At 36.9% G+C, this 24724-nt stretch overlaps 2 protein-coding genes across 7 annotated transcripts in view; one reads left to right on the top strand and one right to left on the bottom strand.

Moving 5' to 3' along the window:
- The window catches only part of NUDT6 (nudix hydrolase 6), a 35534-nt gene extending 14229 nt beyond the window's left edge, over nt 1–21305 (top strand). For all 6 annotated transcript variants that reach the window (XM_007172388.3, XM_057546790.1, XM_057546789.1 and 3 more), the window contains 2 exons: nt 16450–16504; nt 20650–21305. In XM_007172388.3, coding sequence (XP_007172450.1) covers nt 16450–16504; nt 20650–21047 — 453 coding nt within the window. In that variant the 3' untranslated portion in view covers nt 21048–21305. The remainder of the gene's footprint in view (nt 1–16449; nt 16505–20649) is intronic.
- The window catches only part of LOC103015722 (fibroblast growth factor 2), a 60883-nt gene continuing 52053 nt past the window's right edge, over nt 15895–24724 (bottom strand). The window contains exon 3 of the mRNA XM_028164002.2: nt 15895–21696. Within this exon, the coding sequence (XP_028019803.1) occupies nt 21511–21696 (186 nt within the window). The 3' untranslated portion in view covers nt 15895–21510. The remainder of the gene's footprint in view (nt 21697–24724) is intronic.

Below are 24724 nucleotides of genomic sequence, written 5' to 3'. Positions count from 1 at the left end.
ACTATAAACTTCCCTCTTAGAACTGCTTTTGCTGCGTCCCACAGGTTTTGGATCATTGTGTTTTCATTGTAATTTGTCTCTAGGTATTTTTTGATTTCCTCTTAGAATTCTTCAGTGGTCCATTGGCTGTTTAGTCACATAATGTTTAGTCTCCATATGTTTGTGTTTTTTACAGTTTTTTTCTTGTATGTGGTTTCTAATCTCAAAACATTGTGGTTGGAAAAGATGCTTGATATAATTTCAGTTTTCTTAAATTTACCGAGGCTTGATTTGTGGCCCAAGATGTGCTCTATCCAGGAGAATGTTCCATGTGCACTTGAGTAGAACGTGTATTCTGCTGCTTTCAGATGGAAAGCTCTGTAGATATCAATTAAGTCTATGTGGTCCAATGTGTTATTTAAGGTCTGTGTTTCCGTATTGATTTTCTGTCTGGATGATCTATCCATTGATGAAAGTGGGTTGTTAAAGTCCCCCACTATTATTGTGCTACTGCCAATTTCTCCTTTTATGGCTGTTAACATTTGCCTCATATACTGAGTTCCTCTCTGTTGGGTGCATATGTATTTACAATTGTTATATTTTCTTATACTAATCCCTTGATCCTTATGTAGTATCCTTCTTTGACTCTTATAACAGTCTTTAAAGTCTGTTTTGTCTGATTTGAGTATTGTTGCTCCAGCTTTCTTTTGATTTCCATTTGCATGCAATACCTTTTTCCATCCCCTCACTTTCAGTCTGTATGAGTCCCTAGATCTGAAATGTGTCTCTTGTAGACTGCGTATATATGGGTCTTGTTTTTGTATCCATTCAGCCAATCTCCATCTTTTGGTTGGGTCATTTAATCCATTTACATTTAAGGTAATTACCGATATATATGTTCTTATTGCCATTTTGTTAGTTGTTTTGGGTTTGTTTTTGTAGGTTTTTTTTTTCTTCCCTTCCTCTTTTGTTCTCTTGTGATTTGATGACTATCTTTTCTGTTGTGTTTGGATTGCTTTTTCTTTTTTGTGTGTGTATCTATTGCAGATTTTCGGTTTGCAGTTCCCATGAGGTTTTGATATAGCAGGCCATATATATATGAGATTGTTTTAAGTTGCTGGTCTCTTAATTTCCAAACCATTTCCAATATCCTCCATTTGTACTCTGCTTTGCTCACAATTTCTGGTTTTCCTATCATATTTGTGTGTAGATGATTTCCAACCTTAACTGTATGTTTGCCTTTACCAGTGAGCTTTCTCATTCATAATTTTCTAGTTTCTAGTTGTGACCTTTTCTTTTCCGCCTAGAGAAGTTCCTTTACCATTTGTTGTAAAGCTATTTTGGTGGTGCTGAATTCTCTTAGCTTTTGCTTGTCTGTAAAGGTTTTGATTTCTCCATCGAATCTGAATGAGAACCTTACTGGATACAGTATTCTTTGTTCTAGGTTTTTCCCTTTCATCTCTTTAAATATATCGTGCCACTTCCTTCTTGCCTGAATAGTTACTGCTGAAAACTCAGCTGTTAACCTTATGGGGATTCCCTTGTATTTTATTTGATGCTTTCCTCCTTCACAGCTCCCTCCCTGGGGCTCAGGTCCCATCAGATTCCTTTCTCTCTCTTTTTTTCCTTTATTCTTTTGTCTTACTTGGTTATGTGGAAGTTTTCTTGCCCATTCTGCCAGCATTCACTAGATGTTCTGTGTGAATTGTTCCACGTGTCAGTGTGTTTTTGATGTATTTGTGGGAGGAGGTAAACCTCTAATAGTTTTGTGTGGAATCTTTAGGGTTTTCTATATGGAGTATCATGTCATCTGCGTATAAATACAATTTTGCCTCTTCACTTCTGGTTTGGATACTTTTTATTTCTTGTCTCATTGCTGTGGCTAGGACTGCCAATACTATGTTGAATAGAAATGGTGAGAGTGGGCATCCTTATCTTGTTCCAGAATTTAGTGGGATGGCTTTCAGCTTTTCACCATTGAGTATTATGTTGGCTGTGGGTTTGTCTTAAGTGGCTTTTATTACAGAGATATTTTCCCTCTATACCCACTTTGTTGAGAGTTTTTATCATGAATGGATGTTGAATGTTGTCGAATGCTTTTTCTGCATCTGTTGAGATGACCTTGTGGTTTTTGTTAATGTGGTGTATCACGTTGATTGATTTGCATATGTTGAACCATTCTTGCAACCCTGGAATTAATCCAACTTGATCATGGTGTTTGATCTTTGTATGTATCGTTGGATTCAGTTTTCTAGTATTTTGTTGAAGATTTTTGCATCTATGTTCATCAAAGATGTTGGCCTGTAATTTTCTTTTTTTGTAGTGTCTTTGTCTGGTTTTGGTATTACGGTGATGGTCACTTCATAGAATGAATTTGAGAGTGTTCCCTCCTCCTCAGTTTTTTGGAGTAGTTTGAGAAGGATAGGTGTAATTTCTTCTTTCTATGTTTGGTAGAATCCCCCAGTGAAGCCGTCCAGTCCTGGGTTATTGTTTGCAGTTTTTTTAATTACAGATTCTATTTCACATCTAGAGGTTGGTCTGTTCAAGTTATCTATTTCTTCTTGACTCAGTTTTGGCAGGCTGTATGTTTCTAAAATTTGTCCCTTCTAGGTTGTTCAGTTTGTTGGCATATAACTGTTCATAGGATTCTCTTAGGATTTTTTTTTCTTATTTCTGTGGTATCAGTTGTTATTTCTTCTCTTTCATTTCTTAATTTGTTTATTTGGGTCCTCTCTTTTTTTCTTGATGAACCTGCCTAGAGGTTTGTCAATTTTGCTTATCTTTTCAAAAATGCAGCTCTTGCCTTTATTGATCTTTTCTCTTGTTTTTTTGGATCTCTCTTCTGTTTCCTCTCTGATCTTTATTATTTTTTCCTTCTGCTGACTTTGCTGACTTTGGATTTTGTGCATTCTTCTTTTTCTAAAATTCTTTCAGTTGGTAGGTTAGGTTGTTTATTTGAGATTTTTCTTGTTTCTTGAAGGAGTCCCCTATCACTATGAACTTCCCTCATAGAACTGCTTTTGCTGCATCCTATAGATTTTGTAAGGTTGTGTTTTTATTTTCATCTGTCTCAGGGTATTTTCTGATTTCCTCTTTGATTTCATTGTTGACCCATTGGTTTTTTAGTAGCATATTGTTTTGTCTCCATGTGTTCATTCTTTTCCCAATTTTCCTTCTGTGGTTAATTTCTAGTTTCACGTAGTCAGAAAAGATGCTTGAGGTAAATTCTATCTTCTTAAATTTGTTGGGGCTTGTTTTGTGTCCTAGTATGTGTTTTTTTTTTTTAATATTTATTTATTTATTTGGTTGCACCGGGTCTTATTTATTTCTTTATTTTTTAATATTTATTTTTGGCTGTGTTGGGTCTTCGTTTCTGTGCGAGGGCTTTCTCCAGTTGCGGCAAGCGGGGGCCACTCTTCATCGCGGTGCGCGGACCTCTTCACCATCGCGGCCTCTCTTGTTGTGGAGCACAGGCTCCAGACCCGCAGGGTCAGTAGCTGTGGCTCACGGGCCCAGTTGCTCCGCGGCATGTGGGATCTTCCCAGACCAGGGCTCGAACCCGTGTCCCCTGCATTAGCAGGCAGATTCTCAACCACTGCACCACCAGGGAAGCCCCTAGTATGTGTTTTATCCTAAAGAATGTTCCATGTGCACTTGAGAAGAATGTTTATTTTATTTTTTTTTGGATGTAGTGTCCTGTAAACATCAATTAAGTCCAACTGGTCTATTGTGTCATTTAGGACCTCTGTTGCTTTATTGATTTTCTGTCTGTAATATCTGTCTGTTGATATCAGTGGGGTGTTAAAGTCTCCTACCATTATTGTATTTCTGTCAGTTTCTCCCTTTACGTCTGTTACGTATTTGTTTTGTATATTTAAATGCTCTTATATTGGGTGCATATATGTTACAGTGTAATATCAGGTTTTTTGTATTGATCCTTTTCATCATTATAAAGTGTCCATCTTTGTCTTTCTTTGTAGACTTTTTTAAAAAGTCTGTTTTGTCCAATATGAGTATTGCTACTCCTGCTTTCTGGTTTCCATTTGCATGAAATATCTTTTTCCATCCCCTCACTTTGAATTTGTGTGCATATTTCACCCTGAAGTGAGTCTCTTGTCCACAGCATATTATAGGTTCTTTTTTTTTTTTTTTTTTTTAATCCAGTCTGTCACTCTGTGTCTTCTGATCAGAGCATTTAGTCCATTGACACATAAAGTAATTATTGATAGGTATGTACTTGTTGCCATTTAAAACCTTGTTTTACAGTTGTTTTTGTAGCTCTTTTTTGGCTCATTTTTTCTTTTTGTTTTTCCTTTTGTGATTTGATGGTTTTCTTTTTTAGTTTGCTTGAGCTTCTTTCTTTTTAGTTTTTTTGAATCTATTGTATGTTTTTGATTTGTGGCTACCCTGGTTTACAAGTATGTTGACCCATAACTGTATCTACTTTAAATTGATAGTCATGCAAGTTCAAACACATTCTAAAAGATTTATATTTTTATACTCCCCTCCTCCACTTTTTGTGATTTTGATATTCTGTTTTGCATCTTCATGCTTACCCTTTTACTGTTTGTTGTAGTTATAATCACTTTTACAATTTTTGTATTGTTTTTTAAATCTGTGTGCTTGCTTATTTAAGTAATTTTCAATCCTTTCATATATTTGCCTATCCTATTGTGTTTTTCTTTTTTCTATAGGTTCTTGCTTCTTTTCTATTTAGAGAAGACCTTTCAGTATTTCTTTTAGGGTAGGTTTAGTATTGCTGAATTCTTTTAGTTTTTGCTTGTCTGAGAAATTCTTTTTCTCTCCTAAATGATAATCTTGCTGGGTAGAGTATCCTAGGTTGCAGGTTTTTCCCTTTCAGGTCTTTGAATATATCATGTCACTCCCTTCTGGCCTGCAGAGTTTCTGCAGAGAAATCAGCTGATAGCCTTATGGGGTTCCCTTGTAACTGACTCTTTGTTCTCCTGCTGCCTTTAGAATCCTCGCCTTAACTTTTGCCATTTTAATTATGATATGTCTTTGTGTGTGTTCATGTTGTTTGGGACCCTCTGTGTTTCCTGTACCTGGATATATGTTTCCTTCTTAAGGTTTGGAAAGTTTTCAGCCATAATTTCTTCAAATACATTTTTGATGCCCGTTTTTCTCTTCTCTCCTTCTGTGCATAGGTCGGCACACTTTACATATCCCATAGATCTTGTATGTTGCTTTCATTTTTTTCATTTGTCTTTCTGCTGTTCTGATTGGGTGATTGCCATTATTCTGTCTTCTAGATCACTTATTCCTTCTGTGTCATTTAGTCTGCTATTCATTGCTTCTAGATTGGTTTTTACCTCAGTAATCAAATTGTCTGTTTGATTGGTTCATTTTTATAGTTTATAGTTCCTTGTTACAGTGATCTGAATTTTATTAATAATCTTTTTTATTTTATTAAATAATGAATTTTTATTATTTATTTTTATTTTACTAATAATCTTAGTAAATTTTTTTTATTAATAATCTGAATTTTATTAATAATCTTTTTTTTAACTTTATTTTTGGCTGCATTGGGTCTTTGTTGCTGCGTGCGAGCTTTCTCTATTTGTGGTGAGCGGGGGCTACTCTTCGTTGCAGCGTGTGGGCTTCTCATTGTGGTGGCTTCTCTTGTTGCGGAGCATGGGCTCTAGGCACGTGGGCTTCAGCAGTTGTGTCACACGGGCTCAGTAGTTGTGGCACATGGGCTTAGTTGCTCCACAGCATCTGGGATCTTCCCAGACCAGGGATCAAACCCGTTTCCCTTGCATTAGCAGGCAGATTCTTAACCACTGTGCCACCAGGGAAGTCCCAATAATCTTTCTTAAATCAGCATTTTTATTACCTCATTTTTGGACTCAGGGTCTAATAGACTGGTGAGGTCTGTTTCATTATTTGTTCTTTCAGGAGATTTCTCTTGTTCTTCTAATTGGGAGTAGTTCCTCTGTTTTTTAACTTTCTCTGTCTCCATGAATTTAGGAGAAACCATTATCTACTTTGGTCTTGAAGGGGTGTTTCCCTGTGTAGACCGTGTGAGTCTGTTATTTTTGGTGCAAGGGCTTGTTTTGGTATAGATCAGCCACTTCTTTCTTCAGAGTGTGCTGGCTCTTATCCCATTGATAGGGGTTATAATAGGTGCTGTGGTGTGCAGAACCTGTGCTAGATGAGGGGCAGGGCCTCCTCTTTGCTCCATGGCTGTCACCACCCTGTTGGGGGCAGTGTCTGCTCCCCAGTTGTTGAAGAAGCCCTAATGGTTGGGTGCAGTTAGGTTCAGTTGCCCTTGAGTGCATGCTCTGCCCCAAAGGAGGTGACCGCAGAAGCATATAAGGTCTGTGTAGTCACAGCGAACCTATGCACCTGTAGTTGCCCATGGTTTCGCCCAGAAGCAGCCCGTGGTCTTGTCCCTTTCTCTGTTGTGTTGATCCCAGACCTAGTGCTAGGCTGTGGTGCGGAGTAGGCTGGGGCTGGAGGCTGTGACTGCAGGAATTGAGGTTGCTGTGCTGCACCTGGGACCCGGGCAGCCTCTGTGGTAGACCTCTACCAGGACCTGTCGGCCCCACGTCCAGCTCCACACTGCAGTGTGAAGTGGGTGGAGCCGGAGCGCTCCCACTGGAAACGTACCACTGCGTCCTCCTGTCCAGGGCCTGTCTGCTCAAGACTCAGCATCCAGCCACTCTGCTTTTCTCTAGCACCACCTATGCATGCGCTGACAAAGTCTGCTGCAGCCAGACCCGCCCCTGCCGTGCACACACCTACCATAGGCTCCGAGGTTCTCCTCAGACCACACCTCAGACCCTTCAAGTTGTCTCTGTGCAGCTATATCGAGCCCTCTCCCAGGGACTTGGAGATGTGGCAGTTAGCTACTGCACGTAATTGTGGCACTGCCTGGTGCGTGCACTGACAGTGTCTGCCCAGTTTGATCCACCACCCCCATGTGTGCACTGACAGTGGTCTCCACAGTTTGGCCCTGATCCACCTCAGGCGGCCCAGTCTGTCTGCGCAGCTAGATTGAATCTCTGCCCTTATCTCACACCAGGCTGAGGTGTGGAGTAAGCGGGACCCAGGCGTTCACCCCTTCGGATTGGGAAGTGTGGCAAGGCGGCACCAGCCAGCGCCGGTCTCTTTTTGCCCTGATTGTTAGCAAGCCAGCACGCACACACCCCTCACAAGCAGAGCCTAGGCTTCTCCAGCCCCTCTGTCTGACCCCACAGATTTCCCAGCAGGCACGGGGGCTCCCCGGGCCAAGCGTCTGCCTGTATGGACCGTCTCTCCTTTACAGATGGGAGTGGTAAAATATTTGGTTTGAGAGCTAGATTGAGAACAGAATTAAAGAGCCTCATACACCCAAATAAGAACTATAGGCAACTAGAAGTAACAGACGTTTTTAAGAGAAGTACCATGCTTAGAGGTCAAATGCTTTCATGCTCAGGAGTATAAGTGACGAGAATAATTACTTTGATACTTTCTGAGACTTCAGTAAATATTGGTGGATAGAGTCATACATTTTTCTCCTCATATATGTTTTTTTTTCTCATATATGTTTTTAAATTTTAAACTAATATGCATAATTATAGCTGAAAGCAGTATCAATCATTTCTCAGAAATGCTATATGAAAGCACTCTCATGGTATTAAGTAACTTTAAAGTTTTAGTTAAGGCAGGATCTCTGACTCAAACTAAGCTTTATCTTCAACAGATTTTTATTGGGTACCTAAAGTAGTATTGTGCCTAGCCTTCAGTAAGTTTTATATTTGAATTGGAGTACATATATATATGTATATTTGATGGTAATGAGCGGAGAGTAAGTAGGAAGCAAGACTGAATGGTAAAAATAGGGCCTAGTTATGAGGGGGCCTGAGAGCCAGGAAGAGGAGTTTAGATTTGACATAGACACAATTCAGATTTTGTTTACTGAAAGATTTTGATTGAGGTGACAGTGATGAAGATGATATATGGACAACTATACTCTGTTTATTTATCACTATACTATGTTATTTACCCTTCTACCATAGGGTAAATTACTAGATCCAGAAATTGGAGATAGGGTGAAAGGCATGCAGAGAGGCTATTTACCCAAAATTATGCAGATAATGTAGTAGCAAAACCAATCTAGCCAATCTAATTTTAGAGTCTGTAATCTTAAAAAGAATTAGCCAAAACCTAAATAAACTCATTTCATGTGAGAGTGATAAGTCCTGATTCTCTCCACATTCAATTCCAAGCATCAAGTAAGGATTTCAAAGACGTACAGTTATTTCCCTACACGCCATGAAATTATGAGGGACACCAGATGGTCCTTAACTTATCCTACTCTAACCTACAAAAGAAAAGTTCCTGTAGTCATTATTTTACTATTTTATCATTCAGGTCTTAACTACCCTTAGGGCAAAGGAGTTTGTATTAATATATAATTAATATTTAGTACCCAAGGTCTGGGAAAACTTATTTAGGATTTTGTTCAATTAAATTGGGTTAGACTGAAAGTGGATATTATAACTCTCTGCAGTATGGCAGAGAGATGGTATGCCCAAGCATTATTGGCAGATACCATATATATATGGTATACAAGTATATACAAGTAACATAAATTGGTTAATTTCTTTTGCTAAGTTTGAAAAATAATCTAAACCTTGGTATATAAAAGTTACTTATAAAGAGATATTATAAAAGGTTTTACTATCTTTTAAGTGTATCCCTTTAACTGTCTTTTCCTTGCATTTAAAGAAGCAGCAGTATCACCAAAATTTAATTTTTTCTATGCTCAGGTGACATAAGAAGTTGTACAAACAAAATTGGATCAGGAGACCTGGGTTCTAAGATTTGGCCCTGCCTTTAGCTAGCTATACAACTCTGGGCAAATCTGTGAGCCCCTGGGACCCTAAGTTGCCGCATTTATGAAATTAAGGAGTTAGATTCGATGATCACAAATGAAATATCCCAATACTATAATTCTCCCTATACACTTATGCACATGTAAGATAAGATACCAGATATAACCTGGTTTAAACCACTTTGGTATTTTGGAAAGAAAAGGGTAAACTTTTAAGACTTTAAAATAGCACACTGTGTCATAAGTGACTTTATCAAATAAAATTTCATTAAGGACTTTGACAGAGACTGAAAGACAGCCAGAGTAACGTGATTGCTCCATTCTGAGCAGTTTTTCAGGGCTGGTGGATCAACCAAATAAGAATCTATTTATGTAATTACTCATTTATTAAAACATGGAAATTCATAGAGAACAAACCTAGGTCTAACTAATAATATTAAAAATTGGCTTGCAGTCTGAAAAAAAGAAAAGAAGGCGCTTCCCTGGCAGTTACGGCTAACCTGTCTTACTCCAAACCTAGACAGCATGATGTTTTCGGGATGGTTTTTTTTTTTCCTTATAAAACCTTCCAAGACAAATGATTTAACAGGTTTAGTTTGCAGAAATCAGACTTCCAGAGCAATCTGTATTGCAGCAATTGAAAAGGAAAGAATTGAATTGAGCTTTATTTTTAAAACAGGGCAATAGTCAAAACTATGTATACTAAATTTGCCTAAACTCCACTGTAAATGACTAAAAACTTTTATGATTCTCAGTTAATCATGATTGCATTCAGTGCCTCTCTAGTTTTGCTCATCTTAGTGTCAAAGAAATAATTGCTACTGTTTTCTGGAATGTTTGTTAGTCTTTTCCAGGGTAGTCAGGAAACAAAGGGAGACCCAAGACTTAATGACTAAACAAAAACTCCAAGAGACATATCCACAGTGACATTGTTTTAGCCATTCTTCATCCTGTAACATTGGCTTATAAAGATGTGAGTGGAGAGTTTTCCATCCTCCACCTCAAGTTTCCTTTGGAGGTCAGTTGCCTTTAGGGTCAATTGAAGGTCGTACCCTTAAGCTGGGGGAACTTTTGAGTAATTAACCCTAGATAGGTTCCTAAATGGTTTATTTGATGTCTCTTGGAACCAACAGCCATATCTGAAGAGGATTAAAAACCCAAGTAAAGTGTAGCACTGGCTCTGCTATGGCTTCCAGCCTACTAAAAATTCATAACCAAACATTTGCTAACGACCATTCTCCAAGTCATTTGTTCTTCTATTATAGTACACCTTCGTGATCCTAATTGATGAGGTTTTCAGGCTAAACAAAATTATTTTAATTCCATCGTTTTGCTATTTAATAGAAATAAAATCAGATAAATAATGATGATAATTGTGATGACAAAATACTTCTGCAAAAATTTTCTCATTTAATAATGGTATTCGTTATTATCTCCATTTTTCAAAAAAACTTCAGAGAGGTTGCAGTAACTTTTTCAACATTACACAACTGGTAATTGGCAGAGTCAGAATTTAAGTCTAGAGAGGAATCTTTTCACTAAACTAAAGCAGATGAAAACATAAATGGAATTAAAACTTGGATTTGAGGGAGTCAGTAGTTTTATGGCAATGCCTATCATACATTGCATAGGGTACAAAAGACTTTTTGTTTTTTAGGGAGGTAGTTTTTCGCTTTTTTTTAATACATAGTACAGATGCCACTGTCTATTGCTTAGGCTGACAATTCCATTCAGTTCAGTTGCCAACAATGATACTTAAGCAGTACATATTTGGCCTCAAGAAAAAAAAAAAAGAGGTTAGAACAAAAGTGTGTGAAGAAAAATTTTTATGGAGAAAAGGGACATGATTAAGTGAAGGATATAAAGAGTAATTTTAGAAGTTATGGCAGCTTCCAATAAAGTTTGTGTATGCAGTTTCTCACCAGGTGCTGAATGTTAGTTTCCTTCCTGGCTGGAAGCTGCCCAGAAAGGATTTATGGCAGCTTTGTTCTCAGAAAGCTTTACCTTTAATCAGATAAAGGGAATCTCAGAAAAGGCTTCTCTCTGCATCTTGCTGTATCTCAAATGTCTTCAGTTTAAGGTAATCTTTATACCATTCTGGTAGGTTGTGCATCCCTTCATTTGGGACTACACATAGCTAATCAGATCTCTAATAAGAAAAGCTGTTCAGCTACGGATGTCTCTGAACTCAGAGGGCCTGGGACCCAGCATCAGCTGGCTGGTGTCTCTGGGGAGGGGACACAATGAAGCTTATGTTGGAAATGCTGGGAAACTGCAAAGTGGATTTGGCTGTTGCTATAGGAAGGAGCTGCTGCTGCCAGAATGAAGCAGCATGCTGAGGCAGTACAGGAACCGCAGCACATGGGAAGCCCACAGGAAGCAGACAGGAGGAGCTGCTCCCTTCTTCCTCCTCCAGCCTTGCAGCCTGTTGGTGGAGCCCTAACAGGGAGTCAGTTGGCAAGACCAAAACTGCTCAGCAGAGTCCCAGCTCCAGCATCACTAGGCAGAGCACGGAGGCTGAATTGGAAGCTGAGGGACAGTAATAGTGTCAACTTCTTAGAAACCACACATTCTCACCCCCCTGCCCCACCCCCAGGCCTGATGAATCAAACTCTGGGGATGCCGCTCAACAATTTGTGTGCTAACAGGCCCTCCAGGTGTTTTAGGTGCACGGTCAAGTTTGAGGACCTCCAAACTAGAACACTGGGCATCCAGATTCTTCATTTGCTGATTTTCAGTCTTGCCAGTGATTGGTTCTTTAAGAATGAGAAAGTACTGCTGCTCAGAATCTAATCATGATCCCCACCATGCTTCTAGGCAGTTGGGATTGGCAGAAGTTAGAAACAAATTCAAATTATATAAGACTTTGGTTTCTTTGTGAATTAAATAGAAGTGATACTCTTACCTAGGGTTTTGATTTAAGTTATAAACAGAGATCTATCTAACAGAGCAATAAAATATAAAAACTGAGTATTAATGTGTAGCTCAATGTTGTAATAAGTATAAAGTGAGACTAAATCATATTTAATTTCTGTAATTATTTTGGTGTTAAGTGGAATTTAAGCATAAATGATAGCTATTAGCTGTAAATAACTAATTAGCATTATTTTCAGACATCTGAGCCATTTTTTCTCCTTTCTTTGCATGAGCAAATGCACACTCAAACTCAAAGCTGAAATACTTAAAACATGTCCTTTCTCCTTTCCTACCCATACAGTCCCTTCCTTTGTCCCTGCCCCATGATTCTGAGGAACAAAAGACCTAACAGTGGCTTGACCTTGTAAACCAGGTGCTAAAGAGCTGAGTTAATGGTAGGGACCTATTCATTCATTTGCCAAACATTACTGAGTTCCTGTACATAACTATGTTGTAGGCTCTGTTTTAAGCTCTAAGTAAACATTAGTGAACAAAGCAAAGTTTCTACATTTGGAGCTTATATTCAAATAGGTAAGATACAAATAATAAGTGAATGAATAAATAATATATAACGTGATAGTGAATGTTATTAAGAAAAATACAGTAGTATAAGGAGAAAGAGAATGACTAGCCTTGCTATATTGTGCATTAATTTTCTGTATGCCCTAAACCCTAGCACTCAGTAAATTTTTTTTTTTTTTAAAGATTTATTTTTTATTGATTAATTGATTGATTGATTGATTGCTATGTTGGGTCTTCGTTTCTGTGCTAGGGCTTTCTCTAGTTGTGGCAAGCGGGGGCCACTCTTCATCACGGTGCGCGGGCCTCTCACTATCGTGGCCTCTCCTGTTGCAGAGCACAGGCTCCAGACACGCAGGCTCAGTAATTGTGGCTCACGGGCCCAGCCGCTCCGCGGCATGTGGGATCTTCCCAGACCAGGGCTTGAACCCGTGTCCCCTGCATTAGCAGGCAGATTCTCAACCACTGCGCCACCAGGGAAGCCCTCAGTAAATTTTTATTGAGTGAATGAACAAACTTATTAAGACATCTCTGTGGTAGCATCTGTCTCATAACAGTGATAATATTGTAGTTAATTAGATTTATCTAAACACAGTGGCTTTGAATTCTGAAGAGTGAGAGTAGCAGCATTAAAGACCAGAACAGTGAAAAGAAAAGATAATGAGATCTCAGGCATCTGACCAAGTTTGAGTTAGGGAAGAATGATAAAGTCAAATAATATAAGAACCAAAAGGAAGAGGCTAGCAAGTCTGTACCCTTGTTCTAGGTTCTTGAGATTAGACAGTTTCTATTTGAAAGAAATTAATAGTCTTTGGGGGGTTCTGTTTACACAAATTCCTAGTTAGGATTTCAGCAGCCACACCCAGGGAAGATCCTGAAGCTAATCATCTGCTTAGGAAAACAGAAGATGTCTGTGGGGTTGGAAAAATAGTGAGAAAAAGGATCAGAAAATGAGTCATTCCTATCTACCCATTCTAGAAACGCTAAAATAAACTTGAGTTTATCTTCAGGATAGGTTTTATAAGAAACAGTGGTACTAAACTGAAATTGCCTTAACAGAAAATATCTTACACTCTGTTAGTATGAAGAATGCATTAAAAAAATAATACCCTTTGTTGATATCCAAAATGCCTACTATTGGGGCTAGCAGTTCCTAACACCGAGGAAGGAGAGAGGTTCCACTGATTGATGGGACCACTGTACATCATTTACACTCGCTTCTATTTTACACTTGCACCTACAAACACAAACACACATGCACACGCGCACACACACACACACACCAGATTTATAATTGGCAAACGTATAGGAAAAATTTATCATCACATTCACCATTCTACAATATGCTGGAATTACTCTAAATATGCTTTAAAATCACACATTTTTATAACTTAAAAGGAAAACTGCCCTTTGTAGTATGTAAAAATCAGATCAGATATGCTTCAGGAACTAGATGACCTCACTAACTCAAAGCAGGGAAGGGTCATATATGTGAATGTTGGGTAGGACCCAACAAGCAAAGAGGCACGAGAATGTCTGAGTAGAATATTTCTTTTAGAAGAGAGTGGAAAGTTCCTTTTTTAAGATTAGGGAGAAAAGGATCTTGGAATTTTACACTTGAAGCATAGAGATGTTTTGTCTTTTATTGGAAGGGAGAATAAAGATGAAAACAGAAACTATGGGTTTCTGTTCATATTCAAAACCCAACCTTACCCCTTCCTCAGTAATTTTTCCCCTATGAAACAATATACTGGAAGTGTTAGAGTAATAGTAAATCACTAGCAGAGTAATAGTAAATCACTAGCAGAGTAATAAATCTCATGCCAATCAAACGATTCTTGATAGGGAACTCACAGGCAAGAGGTAGATACAAAGACGTTTGATACCAAACTAGGTTTTAGTTCAAATTCACAAACCCTGGAGGAATGTAAGACTAAGATACAGATTCTGGTTGGGTTTATATAGAATGTTCCAATGAGACCTGAAGATCAAAAGATATATGAAAAAGCAGCGAATAGTGGTAAAGGATTAGTGTGAAAATAGCAAACCAACTTTTTAAATTTCTTAAAAGATGATTAGAATCAGATCGCCTGGATTTTAACTGTGAGTTTTGCTACACACTGTGTCACTCCAGGTAAGTTATTTAACCTATTTGTCCTCAGTTTCATCACTTCTAAAATGGGAACAATAAGCGGTAAGGATTCACTATATAGCACAGGGAACTGTATTCAATATCTTATAATAACCTATAGTGGAGAATAATCTGAAAAAAAATATGTATAACTGAATCACTTTGCTGTACACTTGTACACTTTGGTGTAACACAATATTGTAAATCAACTATACTTCAATGAAAAAAGAAATGGAAAAAAATTAAAATGGGAACAATAATAGTTTCTCGTGGGGTTACTATAAAGTTTAAATGTGTATAATTATTAAAGCATTTAGCGTAGTGTCTGGAACATAGTGGACATTCAATATACATTACCTAGTAATATTTTTTATTATTATTTATTATATTGCTAAACCCAGCTAGTGAGAGTATTTTTTAATGTAAAAAAAAAAGTGAGAAGACCTACTTGTCCCTCCACTGATCTATCATATCTACAATATTAACCAGTTTTTTCAAACTTAGGCCTCTCAACCTACCACTTAGAACTAACTGTAAGCTCAGGCTTTTGGGGAGGAGGAAGCTGTTTTAAAATAAGCTCTTTAAACCTAATTGATGCCAGAAAATATCGCAGACTAATCACCAGCATAAAAATAATCTTTCCGTACCTAAGGTTTATGAAATAATCAAAATCAAATGTGTGTGAGCTGTTTTCAATCCTTATAGCTAGCATTTTCCCCTGCTAATAAGTTCATATCTCCAAATTTAATCAACAGTTTCCAATTATTTATAATCAGGTCTAGGTAAAGATTTTTAAAAGTTGATTTTGTTTTGGAGAATTATTTGTTTGCCCTATTATAACATTTCTTTTGTTAGAAACAATTTGTGGTGGTGAAGTTTAATACACTAGCAGACAAAAGACCGCATAGTTTTTGTAGAAACATAGCTTCTGGAACAATTTCAAAATGGAACCCCAAAGACAATGCATTAATGTTGAGATATTCTTAGAGATATATTTCTACATTAAAAAAGTAAACCATAATATGCTTTATAAATTAATCTCAAGTCTGAGCCAGACACAGAAGGGTGGAAAGCCTCAATTCTGTACCCACAAAATCAAGTCTGTGGAAACTCTGGGAACCATGCCACTGGGCTCCAACCTAGCATAGTTGGGAAATGACACATTCTTTAAGAAGCTCTTGTGCAGGAAATGAGTGGGTCACAAAGCACACCAGTAAAGGTCCATAAACTTGTTTTATGAATGAAGAGTATGAGGTGTACTGGCTCCAAGCTGCAGTCCCTTTATGAGGATGTCATAATTTCTCATTCTTCAGCTTTTATCATGGTGATGGATTGATACAACAGAATCCGAACAGGAAAAAATAATCGTGTCAGCCATAAGAATATTGTCCCATGTCACTACAGAATTATTTAAAATCAATTTTCCATATGTATCCCCATTCCTAGATCAGATCTTCCCACCTGCTCCTCCCCACCAAAAAAAGAAATGATATACAAAAAGCCACAAACGTAAACTAATCAATTTTATTCACACTTCCCATGAAAAGCAGTTACATTTTTACATAAAATCATTAACACAGAGAATAAGGGAAATCTTAAGATTAACATATCTGATTAGACACACAATACAGAAAGTAAATGTGAAAATTAAAAGTAGCATACTTTAGTGATTAAATTTATACTGTATTTTCTACTTATTTATAGCAGCATCAGTAAGATTCCTCTATTTTTTAATAAACTAGCAGCAAAATTTTTATAACTACACAAATTCAGTAGATGTTTCCCCCCCACTGTTTCACTCATACAGAATTTATCACATTAACCAAACAAAACCACTTCTAGTTCCTGAAGAAAAAGGTGGGAAAAGGTTTCACAAGTCACCAGTTTCCCCTAAAAAGAAGGGAGGCGTGAGGAAGGAAGCTGAAAAAATTTGCATGTAATTACCAAAAAATAAATTCTCAACCACCTTGACCAATTATGAGTAAATTTTGTGGCATCTCTGTGTGTTTGTGTATGTTAGTGAATAAAAGGTATGTTAACTTTATTTTCTGATTTTATACTGCAGTTGAAAAATATGTGGAAGTTTCCAGGAGGCCTGTCAGAGCCTGGAGAAGATATTGGTGTGTATTTTACATATCTTTAATTGACTTGAAAATGTTGAGGAAATTCATATGTTTACTTTCTTGCTCTAGAGCTGAGAATAAGATTTTAACTTTTCTAATTGGTTTAGACTAAGTCAGAAAATTTCAGTGAAGTTACTTCAGGGATGATATAAAATTAGCAGCAAAACTTCTAATATTACAACTTATTTCATTGTTATAAATAATACCATTAGGAGCATAACACCTATTTTTCTGCTTAGGACTGCTTCTAGATTAACTTGCTTGAAAATGAGAAGCTTTGGATGTACATCAGTCAAGTTTAGCATTAAGGGTTATTTTGAATATAACTAAAATTGTTGGAATTAAACTATGATAAAACAAATTCTTGAGCATTCTATCACACAAGGATGAAGAGTAACTTTTAAATGAATTGTGAAATAAGAATTATCTATAAAGTCAGTTATAGAACAGTGGTGACATAATTCTTCAGTTTATGAAAATTTTATCTACTGTTTATTTTGGATAGTCAGAAAGCCAAAACATAGTAAAAATGTCTCATATGAGAAAGTCTGAAATGAGAGATAACTTCCTAAAACAATCTACTGAGCTCATTATGTCAGGATTTTACAGGAAGGAAAGAAAAGAAACAGTTTTCCTACCTATTCCTTAAACCATTGGGTCAAGTGCAGTCCCTAGCATAATAAATCAACTCATTTCATATCAGTACTATTTTTCTATGACTTTTTCCTCAATATGTATGTCCCCTAGTCTCTTTAGCCATCATTTATATGAAGGCAATGTCCTAAATTATTTTTAAGTATTTTAAATATATATATACTTGAAATGATTTTTTTTAATGTTCCACAAATTAAAAATGCCCTATACATAGTATAGAATCAACTCCTAATATCCTATAAGTAAACTCACTACATTCAGATATATCCATAGCAAATTTTGTTTTTTAGGTACTTACTGACCTTTTGCTTAGAGTTTGCTAGGCCTTCTGTTGAAATAAAAAGGATTTTGTAGTGGTGTAAGTGTTGAAAGAGAAAGACATTTATTCTAGAACTCCTGATTATCTCACAGTATCCTTATGTGATATGAGATCATGTGAACTAGTTAAGTTTATGTTTTACATCCTTATCCAGTCGATACTGGGCAAACAGCCATCTACAGGAGAAGGTTTGTGTAGCTTCCTCTTCTGAGTCTTGCCTTCTCAAATGAATTGACTTTTCTCATTTGAGTTTTTATGGATAGTCTGAGTTTCAGATATATTTAAATGTAAATGAAGAAACACATTTCCAAGCCAAATGTGTATAATTGTAGGTTTGAGTGTACTCCAGAACACTTCAAATCCATATTATTAGGAATTCACTACTTTTTTTGTGTGTTTGTGGTTGTCACAACAACCCACCTATTCAGAGATCGTATATACACCTCACCATGTGGAATTAAGAAAAAAGCAGCAATTGGCATTCACCACACTACCTAGGAGTAGTATAAATTGAAGCTTTGCCTCAGAACTGATAAAACCCTGAAAGCAGCTAGAAATGATAACTGACAGTAGAGATCTGGAAGACTATGTATAGAGGGCATTTCTATTTTGTAACAGTACAATAATAGATTATTCTTAATGATGAAGCCAAATCATCCAGGAATTATTTAAATTATTTTCTTTAAGCTCTGTTTTTAGGAAAGTATGTAATACACTTTAGGTATACTGCCATCACAAATGTGCAAACATTCATATTGGCTCTTAAGCAGTAAACAGTAGTTAACTGAGAAGCACATTTGTTTGGAATCCTTCATTCTTTGATACTACTAGGTAAAATGAAGCACTATTGTCCGTAGTGCTTAAAAAAAAAAAAAAATTAAGGGGGCATATACAAAATAGAATGCAATCCTTAGGTTTTCATATAATACCCTAAGAGTACAATACATGTACAAGGTTAAAAATGGAGAAGCTGCCTTCCTGAAAAAAAATCTCATTTACCACTGACAGGAAGAGCATCCCTGCATAGCCAAAGGTCTTTAAAGCAGGGGGGTCTGATCAGAGCTCATCAGTGTACCAGAGTCAGAGGGAAACACCAGGAAAACCCATATTCTGCACAGTTTTTCCTTTTATTTTATTTCAATCTAATCCTATTAAATATTAGAAAATAGAAATAACAAATATAAATTCCATTTCATTACTGTCCTTTAAACAAAACACTATGACGTTTTTAAACATATCTTTCAACCAGCAAAAATAAAAACAAAACCCTCTTGGTTTTTCCTATGTTCTTCAAACCTATAAAACAGTTATTTCAATTTAGCTTACAGTACATTAAAATAATAAAGGTACACGAGAATAAAGCACTTTATCTAGATAAAAAAAAATCTTTAAATTCATGGTAAAAATCTTTGGAGAAGAGATTTCAATCTTAAGATGGAAGGGGTTCTTCTAGATACAAAAGCGCTTATTTTGCCCTTACAGTTTTTAGTCTAGTCAGTATCATGGATTCAAATTAAACAGATCAAACTACCCAGGCAGCAGCAATTTTGAATCAACTGCTGAGCAGGGCAGATTTCGCTCACCAGCCCCGTCCTGTGCTTCCATAACACACCAACAGGCCAGACTCAGGAACTAAATGCCAAACTCTTGATTAGTGTTGCTAAAAGCTAAACAAGACCCCCATGGTCATTTTTCAAAGTGTTTAAAGAATAAAAATAAACATTTAAACAATTTTTAAGTCAGATCAGCAAATGACATGTAAAATTTAAGACTACTGCCACAATCTTTAACAAATATAATAACAAACATGTATACTACTAAAAATTATCTTTCTTATTAAGGCAAGTTTTCCTTTTCTTAACATATAAATTCTTCTTTTACGTTTTCAGTTTAAAAATATAATTTCTAACCATGTTTAACCTAAGGCAAATCTCAATTATAAGGGAAGTCCACATATAATTCAAATATGGCAGACAAATGTCTTATATATTAAACAACACTTTACTCTTCCTGTGCATATTTCCAGAGCTGTTTATCAGAAAAAACATTGAGACATTTTTTTTTTCTTTCAAGGACTTGCTGGTCTTCCCTGCCTATTCCTCACTAGTAGGACTACTAAGGAGACAAATATAATTGACAATTTGACAAACAAGAAAATGGAGGCATTAAAGGGTAGTTGAACAAAAATTTGTACCTGTGGCAATTGTGAAGCTTCCCAGCAAATAGGCAAGGAAGGCAGCTTTTTTAGGGGCTTCTCATAAACACTTTGGGAGACAATGACAGAGCGTCACAAAATTAGAGAAATCCCATGTAGGAGGTTCGTCTGGATATTTAGAAAAAGCAGCCACAAAAATAAGTTAATGGCAATAAAAATCCTGTCCCAGAAATTTGCATATTATTGAAAAATCAACCTTATAAAATGTGAAGACCCTAGTTGTATTATAAAATTCTGTAAATTGCAAGTTTTTTGAAAACTTCTGGTGAAATGACTGCAGCATTTTGCTGTTGGAGGAATGAATCCAAGTTCTTTGAAATTGCAAGAAACAAAGAAAATGCCAAAAATTAACCATGGTGGGATTGCACTCACAGGATAACTACAAGAGCATAACAAAATGGTTATAAAGGAGTCTGCTCTATGACTTCAGAGGCTTGACGGTCCCAGGAGACACCAGGGGAGAGCTGAATCATTTCATAGTTCAGTACATTCTGTAGCTCTCCAGACTTGTATAAAGAAGAATGGATCACTTTTTCTCAATTCTGATGTTTATAAATTTAGGCAGTTTTGATGGGTAATCAGGAACAGGATAATAATGAAAAAATACATAGGAATATTAACTGCAGCTTTGCAACCTATGTTTTCACCTTTGGGGAAATAAAGCAGGAAGAATTTTTAAAAATGTGACTCCCAAAATATCTATATAAGTGGGTAAGCCTGCAAGTAGCAGCCAAAGAAATATTCAATATTTCAAAAGCTTCTTAGATATACATTGGTAAGAAAATACTTCGGTACTTCAGGATGTCCAGAAGGCAAAGAGTTTACATTGAAAACTTTATTTTCTTAGGGTAAAGTTTTGCTTTCGAGCGTTTAGAAAATGCTTCTTGAAAATCTTTGATGATTAAATTCCTAAAAATGTGATCCTTATTGATTTGTACATTTTCTTCTATGTAGGAGATACAGCAGTTCGAGAAGTTTTTGAAGAGACTGGTATAAAGTCAGAATTCAGGTCCCTCCTGAGTATTCGGCAACAGCACACCCATCCTGGAGCTTTTGGGAAGTCAGATATGTATATTATCTGCCGCTTAAAGCCACATTCATTCACCATAAATTTTTGCCAGCGTGAATGCTTAAGGTGTGAGTGGATGGATCTCAGTGACCTAGTCAAGACTGAAAATACAACTCCGATCACCAGCAGAGTCGCTAGGCTGCTGCTGTATGGATACAGAGAAGGGTTTGACAAGATTGATCTGACCGTGGAAGAACTTCCAGCAGTTTACACAGGCTTGTTCTATAAAATCTATCACAAGGAACTGCCAGACAGTTATAAAACTATGACAGGAACGGATTAAATTTATATTTACATGGTTTTAAAATGTTTAAATTGTACCTGTAGATTAATGTGTGCCATATTATAAGAAGTAGTGGACATTTGGGCTAACTAAATATCTGACTTAAATTTTCTAACGTCTGTGATTTCCATGAAGACAACTCGTTTGTACGTATGCACATTTTAAAAGCCTCTTTTCAGATGAAGCAAATGTATGAAAAAGATTGTAGCTCTAAGTAAGCTTCACTGGATAAAGGCAAATGCTATATAAAAACTGGAAGTCTATGCATTTTCCAGGAATTTTTGTTGTTGTTGTTGTTTTACTAAGGCAATGGTTAAATATTTTACTGTTAGATAAAAGGTTATCTGACCAGTTACCTAAACTGAGCAGATAGCTGTATACATTTTTCTTTTTCTTTCATCAACAAATTTCTAAAATATACCTCTTCTTTCATGTGAAATGAGATCAGATGCTGCCATTAAGATCAGCTCTTAGCAGACATTGGAAGAAAAAGTATAGCTTTCTGCCCAGGTCCTGTTTTGGGTCCAAGTTTATACTGCCCAGTTCGTTTCAGTGCCACATACCAACTGGAGTATTTCCTTGACCGGTAAGTATTGTAGTTATTAGATTCCAATCGTTCAAAAAAGAAACACTCGTCTGTAACACATTTCTGAAAAACAAAGGAAAAATTAGTAGTTGTTGTCATACTTTTCATGTTAAATATTTAATGACAGTACACAGTGCTTTGGGTTCAGCAGGACAATCAAACTAGTGAGACTCAACAGGCCAAAATCTGACACAATCTATGTCTGCAGAAAGACGCAGGACAGGAACACAGCATATCAGCAGGACAATTTCAAGCACATTTCTTCGGAGGAGCAGTCCAAGGACCATTCTCCAGCCCCACAATGGACAGGTCAGGTGCTAGGCAGCAAGAGCACACAGGTGGTGTAGGAACCACACAGGCTCAGGCTTGAAACATCCCATGAACATAGATTTCAGTGGTCTCCAAAAGAGACATACATCCAATAACAAGAAAGACCTAAAAGTGATTAATAGCTCCTGTAGTCGGCTTCTAGAGATAAGAATTTTACTGGATATTTACTTGGCTTTAATGTTTTGACTACTGTTAACTGAACTTTTAAAAACTGAAATGCAAACTTACCTAGTTTGCTCATTTTTTTTTGTAACTTACTAAGAAAGCAACTTAAGTGCAAACAAATCACAGGTAGCCTTACAAAGAAGCATACATTGCACAAGGACCCAGCTGTACGATACCCAGGACCGTCTCATGATTTTCAAAGAGATTCAAACGTAATAACAGTGGAACACTTAACAGTAGACTAACACAGATACTCTATAGCCAATACTTGCTACCTTTGGTGAAATTATTGTGCTTCCTTTGTTAACTGAAGTTAACCTGTTTGTTTTACTTTATCTTGTCATTTTTCAGTGCCACCAATAAAAATCTTCCTCTTTCTCTATTCCAGGTTTAAGGTCAGGAGTCGAAAAGTAAGGAGTGAAAGGAAAAGTCATGTAATCATAAAGATAGCATGAAAGGTCAGCATTGAGCTTCATGGGCTAATTTCCCAGAAACAGACCTAAACCACATCAGTCAGTTATCCTTAGGACGCTGATATGCTCGTTTTTTGGTGTTCAGTCAGCCTACAGGGTGCCCCACCTTGCTAGGTAGCACTCCCTATAATGCCTGGCCAACTGGGGTACATACCATGCCAGTAATATTTGCCTTCTCAGCCAGTTGCTAGTATTTTAGAGAAAAGAAGTAGTACCAGGGATTAAGTGGATAATATTGATACATTATGGAAACCACAATTTTTTTTTTTTTTTAAACAGAGGTTACTTGTACCTTTTTACACAGAGGGGAGAGAAGGAAACTGTGCATCTGTGCTGAACATTCAGACATGTAAGTTTACTAAACAGCTGATGTGCACTTGAAAACAAACTGCATTTTTTTTAATGGGTGGTAGAGCCAAAATTCAGTCTCAGTAAAAGCATGCATCTAACATCCCATTTTAAGCAATTTTCAGTTCTCTCCATCCTAAGTTTACAAATCATCTTCATTGGTTGTGATGTCAATAATCCTGTTAAAAACTGATGCAGTGTAATTTCTTTAACCTTTATAAACATATTCACAGAGCTTTTTTCCTATACTCAATGTTTAACTGCTCACCATTTCAAACTTAAGAGAAAAGGAGATCTTCAGAGGAATGACATCACAGAGCAAGTGGGTAAGTAGCTTCTAAAGGCTTATAACAAATTATACCTTGCCTTCAAGCCTTATTTTATATAGGCCCAGGAGCTGGGAAATCCCTTAATTCATGGTTATTGACTGCTCTCATGCATATCATTTTATTTAAATACCACAACAATCCTGTGACATATGTATCATATATACTCATTAACAAATGAGGAATCTAAAACTCAAGGCTCATAGATTAGGAGACTAGGATTGACATATATACACTACTGTGTATAAAACAGATAACTAATGAGAACCGACTGTATAGCACAGGGAACTCTACTCAGTGCTCTGTGGTGACCTAAATGGGAAGGAAATCCAGAAAAGAGGGGATATATGTATACGTATAGCTGATTCACTTTGCTGTACAGCAAAAACTAACACAACATTGTAAAGCAACTGTACTCCAAAAAAAATAATAAAGAAATAAAATCGGGAGAATAAATAAAACTCAAGACTCTTAGTAACTTATTTCAGATTGTGGACACCCTTTGCCCATGTATCCATCTGACACCTTTTCATCAAATTACATTTTCCTTTTTTTTTTTTAATTTAAGAATAATTTTGGGATACAAAAAGCACACAGTCCAATAATGCATTTATTCATTTAACGTAATTTTTTTCTTCTAGGCACTGGGATACATCAGTGAACAAAACTGAACAAAGATCCCTGCCTTTGTGCTGGTCAAACTCTCACTGGGGGAGACACAAAATAAGCAGTAAGCATAATTGAATAAATTGTACGCTAAAATACGATACATCCTATGGGAAAAAGTAACACTGAGAGGATAAGAGGGATGGGGAGTGGTGTGGGTACAGATGAGGCTGCAGTATTAACTAGCACGGCCGCAGCAGGCTCCACTGAGAAAGTGATATTTGAGCAAAAACCTCAAGGAGCTGGAGTTAACCCTCCAGATACCAGAGAACAGCATCCTAAGCAGACAGAGGGAAAAGCCAGTGTAAAATCCCTACAACAGGATCATGCCTAAAGTGTGTGAAGGGCAGCAAGAAGGCCAGTGTAAATGAAGCAGAGGGTTTGAAGGGGAAAGGAAATGAAGTCAGAGAGGTAATGAGATAGGAGATTTATAGGCTATTGTAAGTATTTTGGCTTCTATCCTGAGAAATTGAAAAGCCATTGTAGACTTTTGAGCACGATCTGACATTTTTCCAGGATTACTCTGGCTGTCAAGATTACTCTGGGCCAAAGGCAGATGCAGATACACCCATCAGAGGCTTGCTCAGTAACCTAGACAGAGAGGGAGACTCAGACCACGGTGGTAGCAGCAGAGATGGTAAGAAGCTGTCTGCTTCTGGATGTATTCTGAGAGTAGAGTCAACACAGTTTCCTGACAGATCAGATGTGCAGTGTAAGATATAGAGGAATCAAGGGTGGCACTGAAGTTTATGTTCTAGATGATGGACTTGCTGAGATGGGGAA

The sequence above is a fragment of the Balaenoptera acutorostrata genome, chromosome 5 (assembly GCF_949987535.1).
Source record: "Balaenoptera acutorostrata chromosome 5, mBalAcu1.1, whole genome shotgun sequence".
NCBI classification, from domain to species: domain Eukaryota; kingdom Metazoa; phylum Chordata; class Mammalia; order Artiodactyla; family Balaenopteridae; genus Balaenoptera; species Balaenoptera acutorostrata.
The sequence above is the reverse complement of the archived record's forward strand: the minus strand, read 5'-3'. Positions and strand labels throughout refer to the sequence as shown.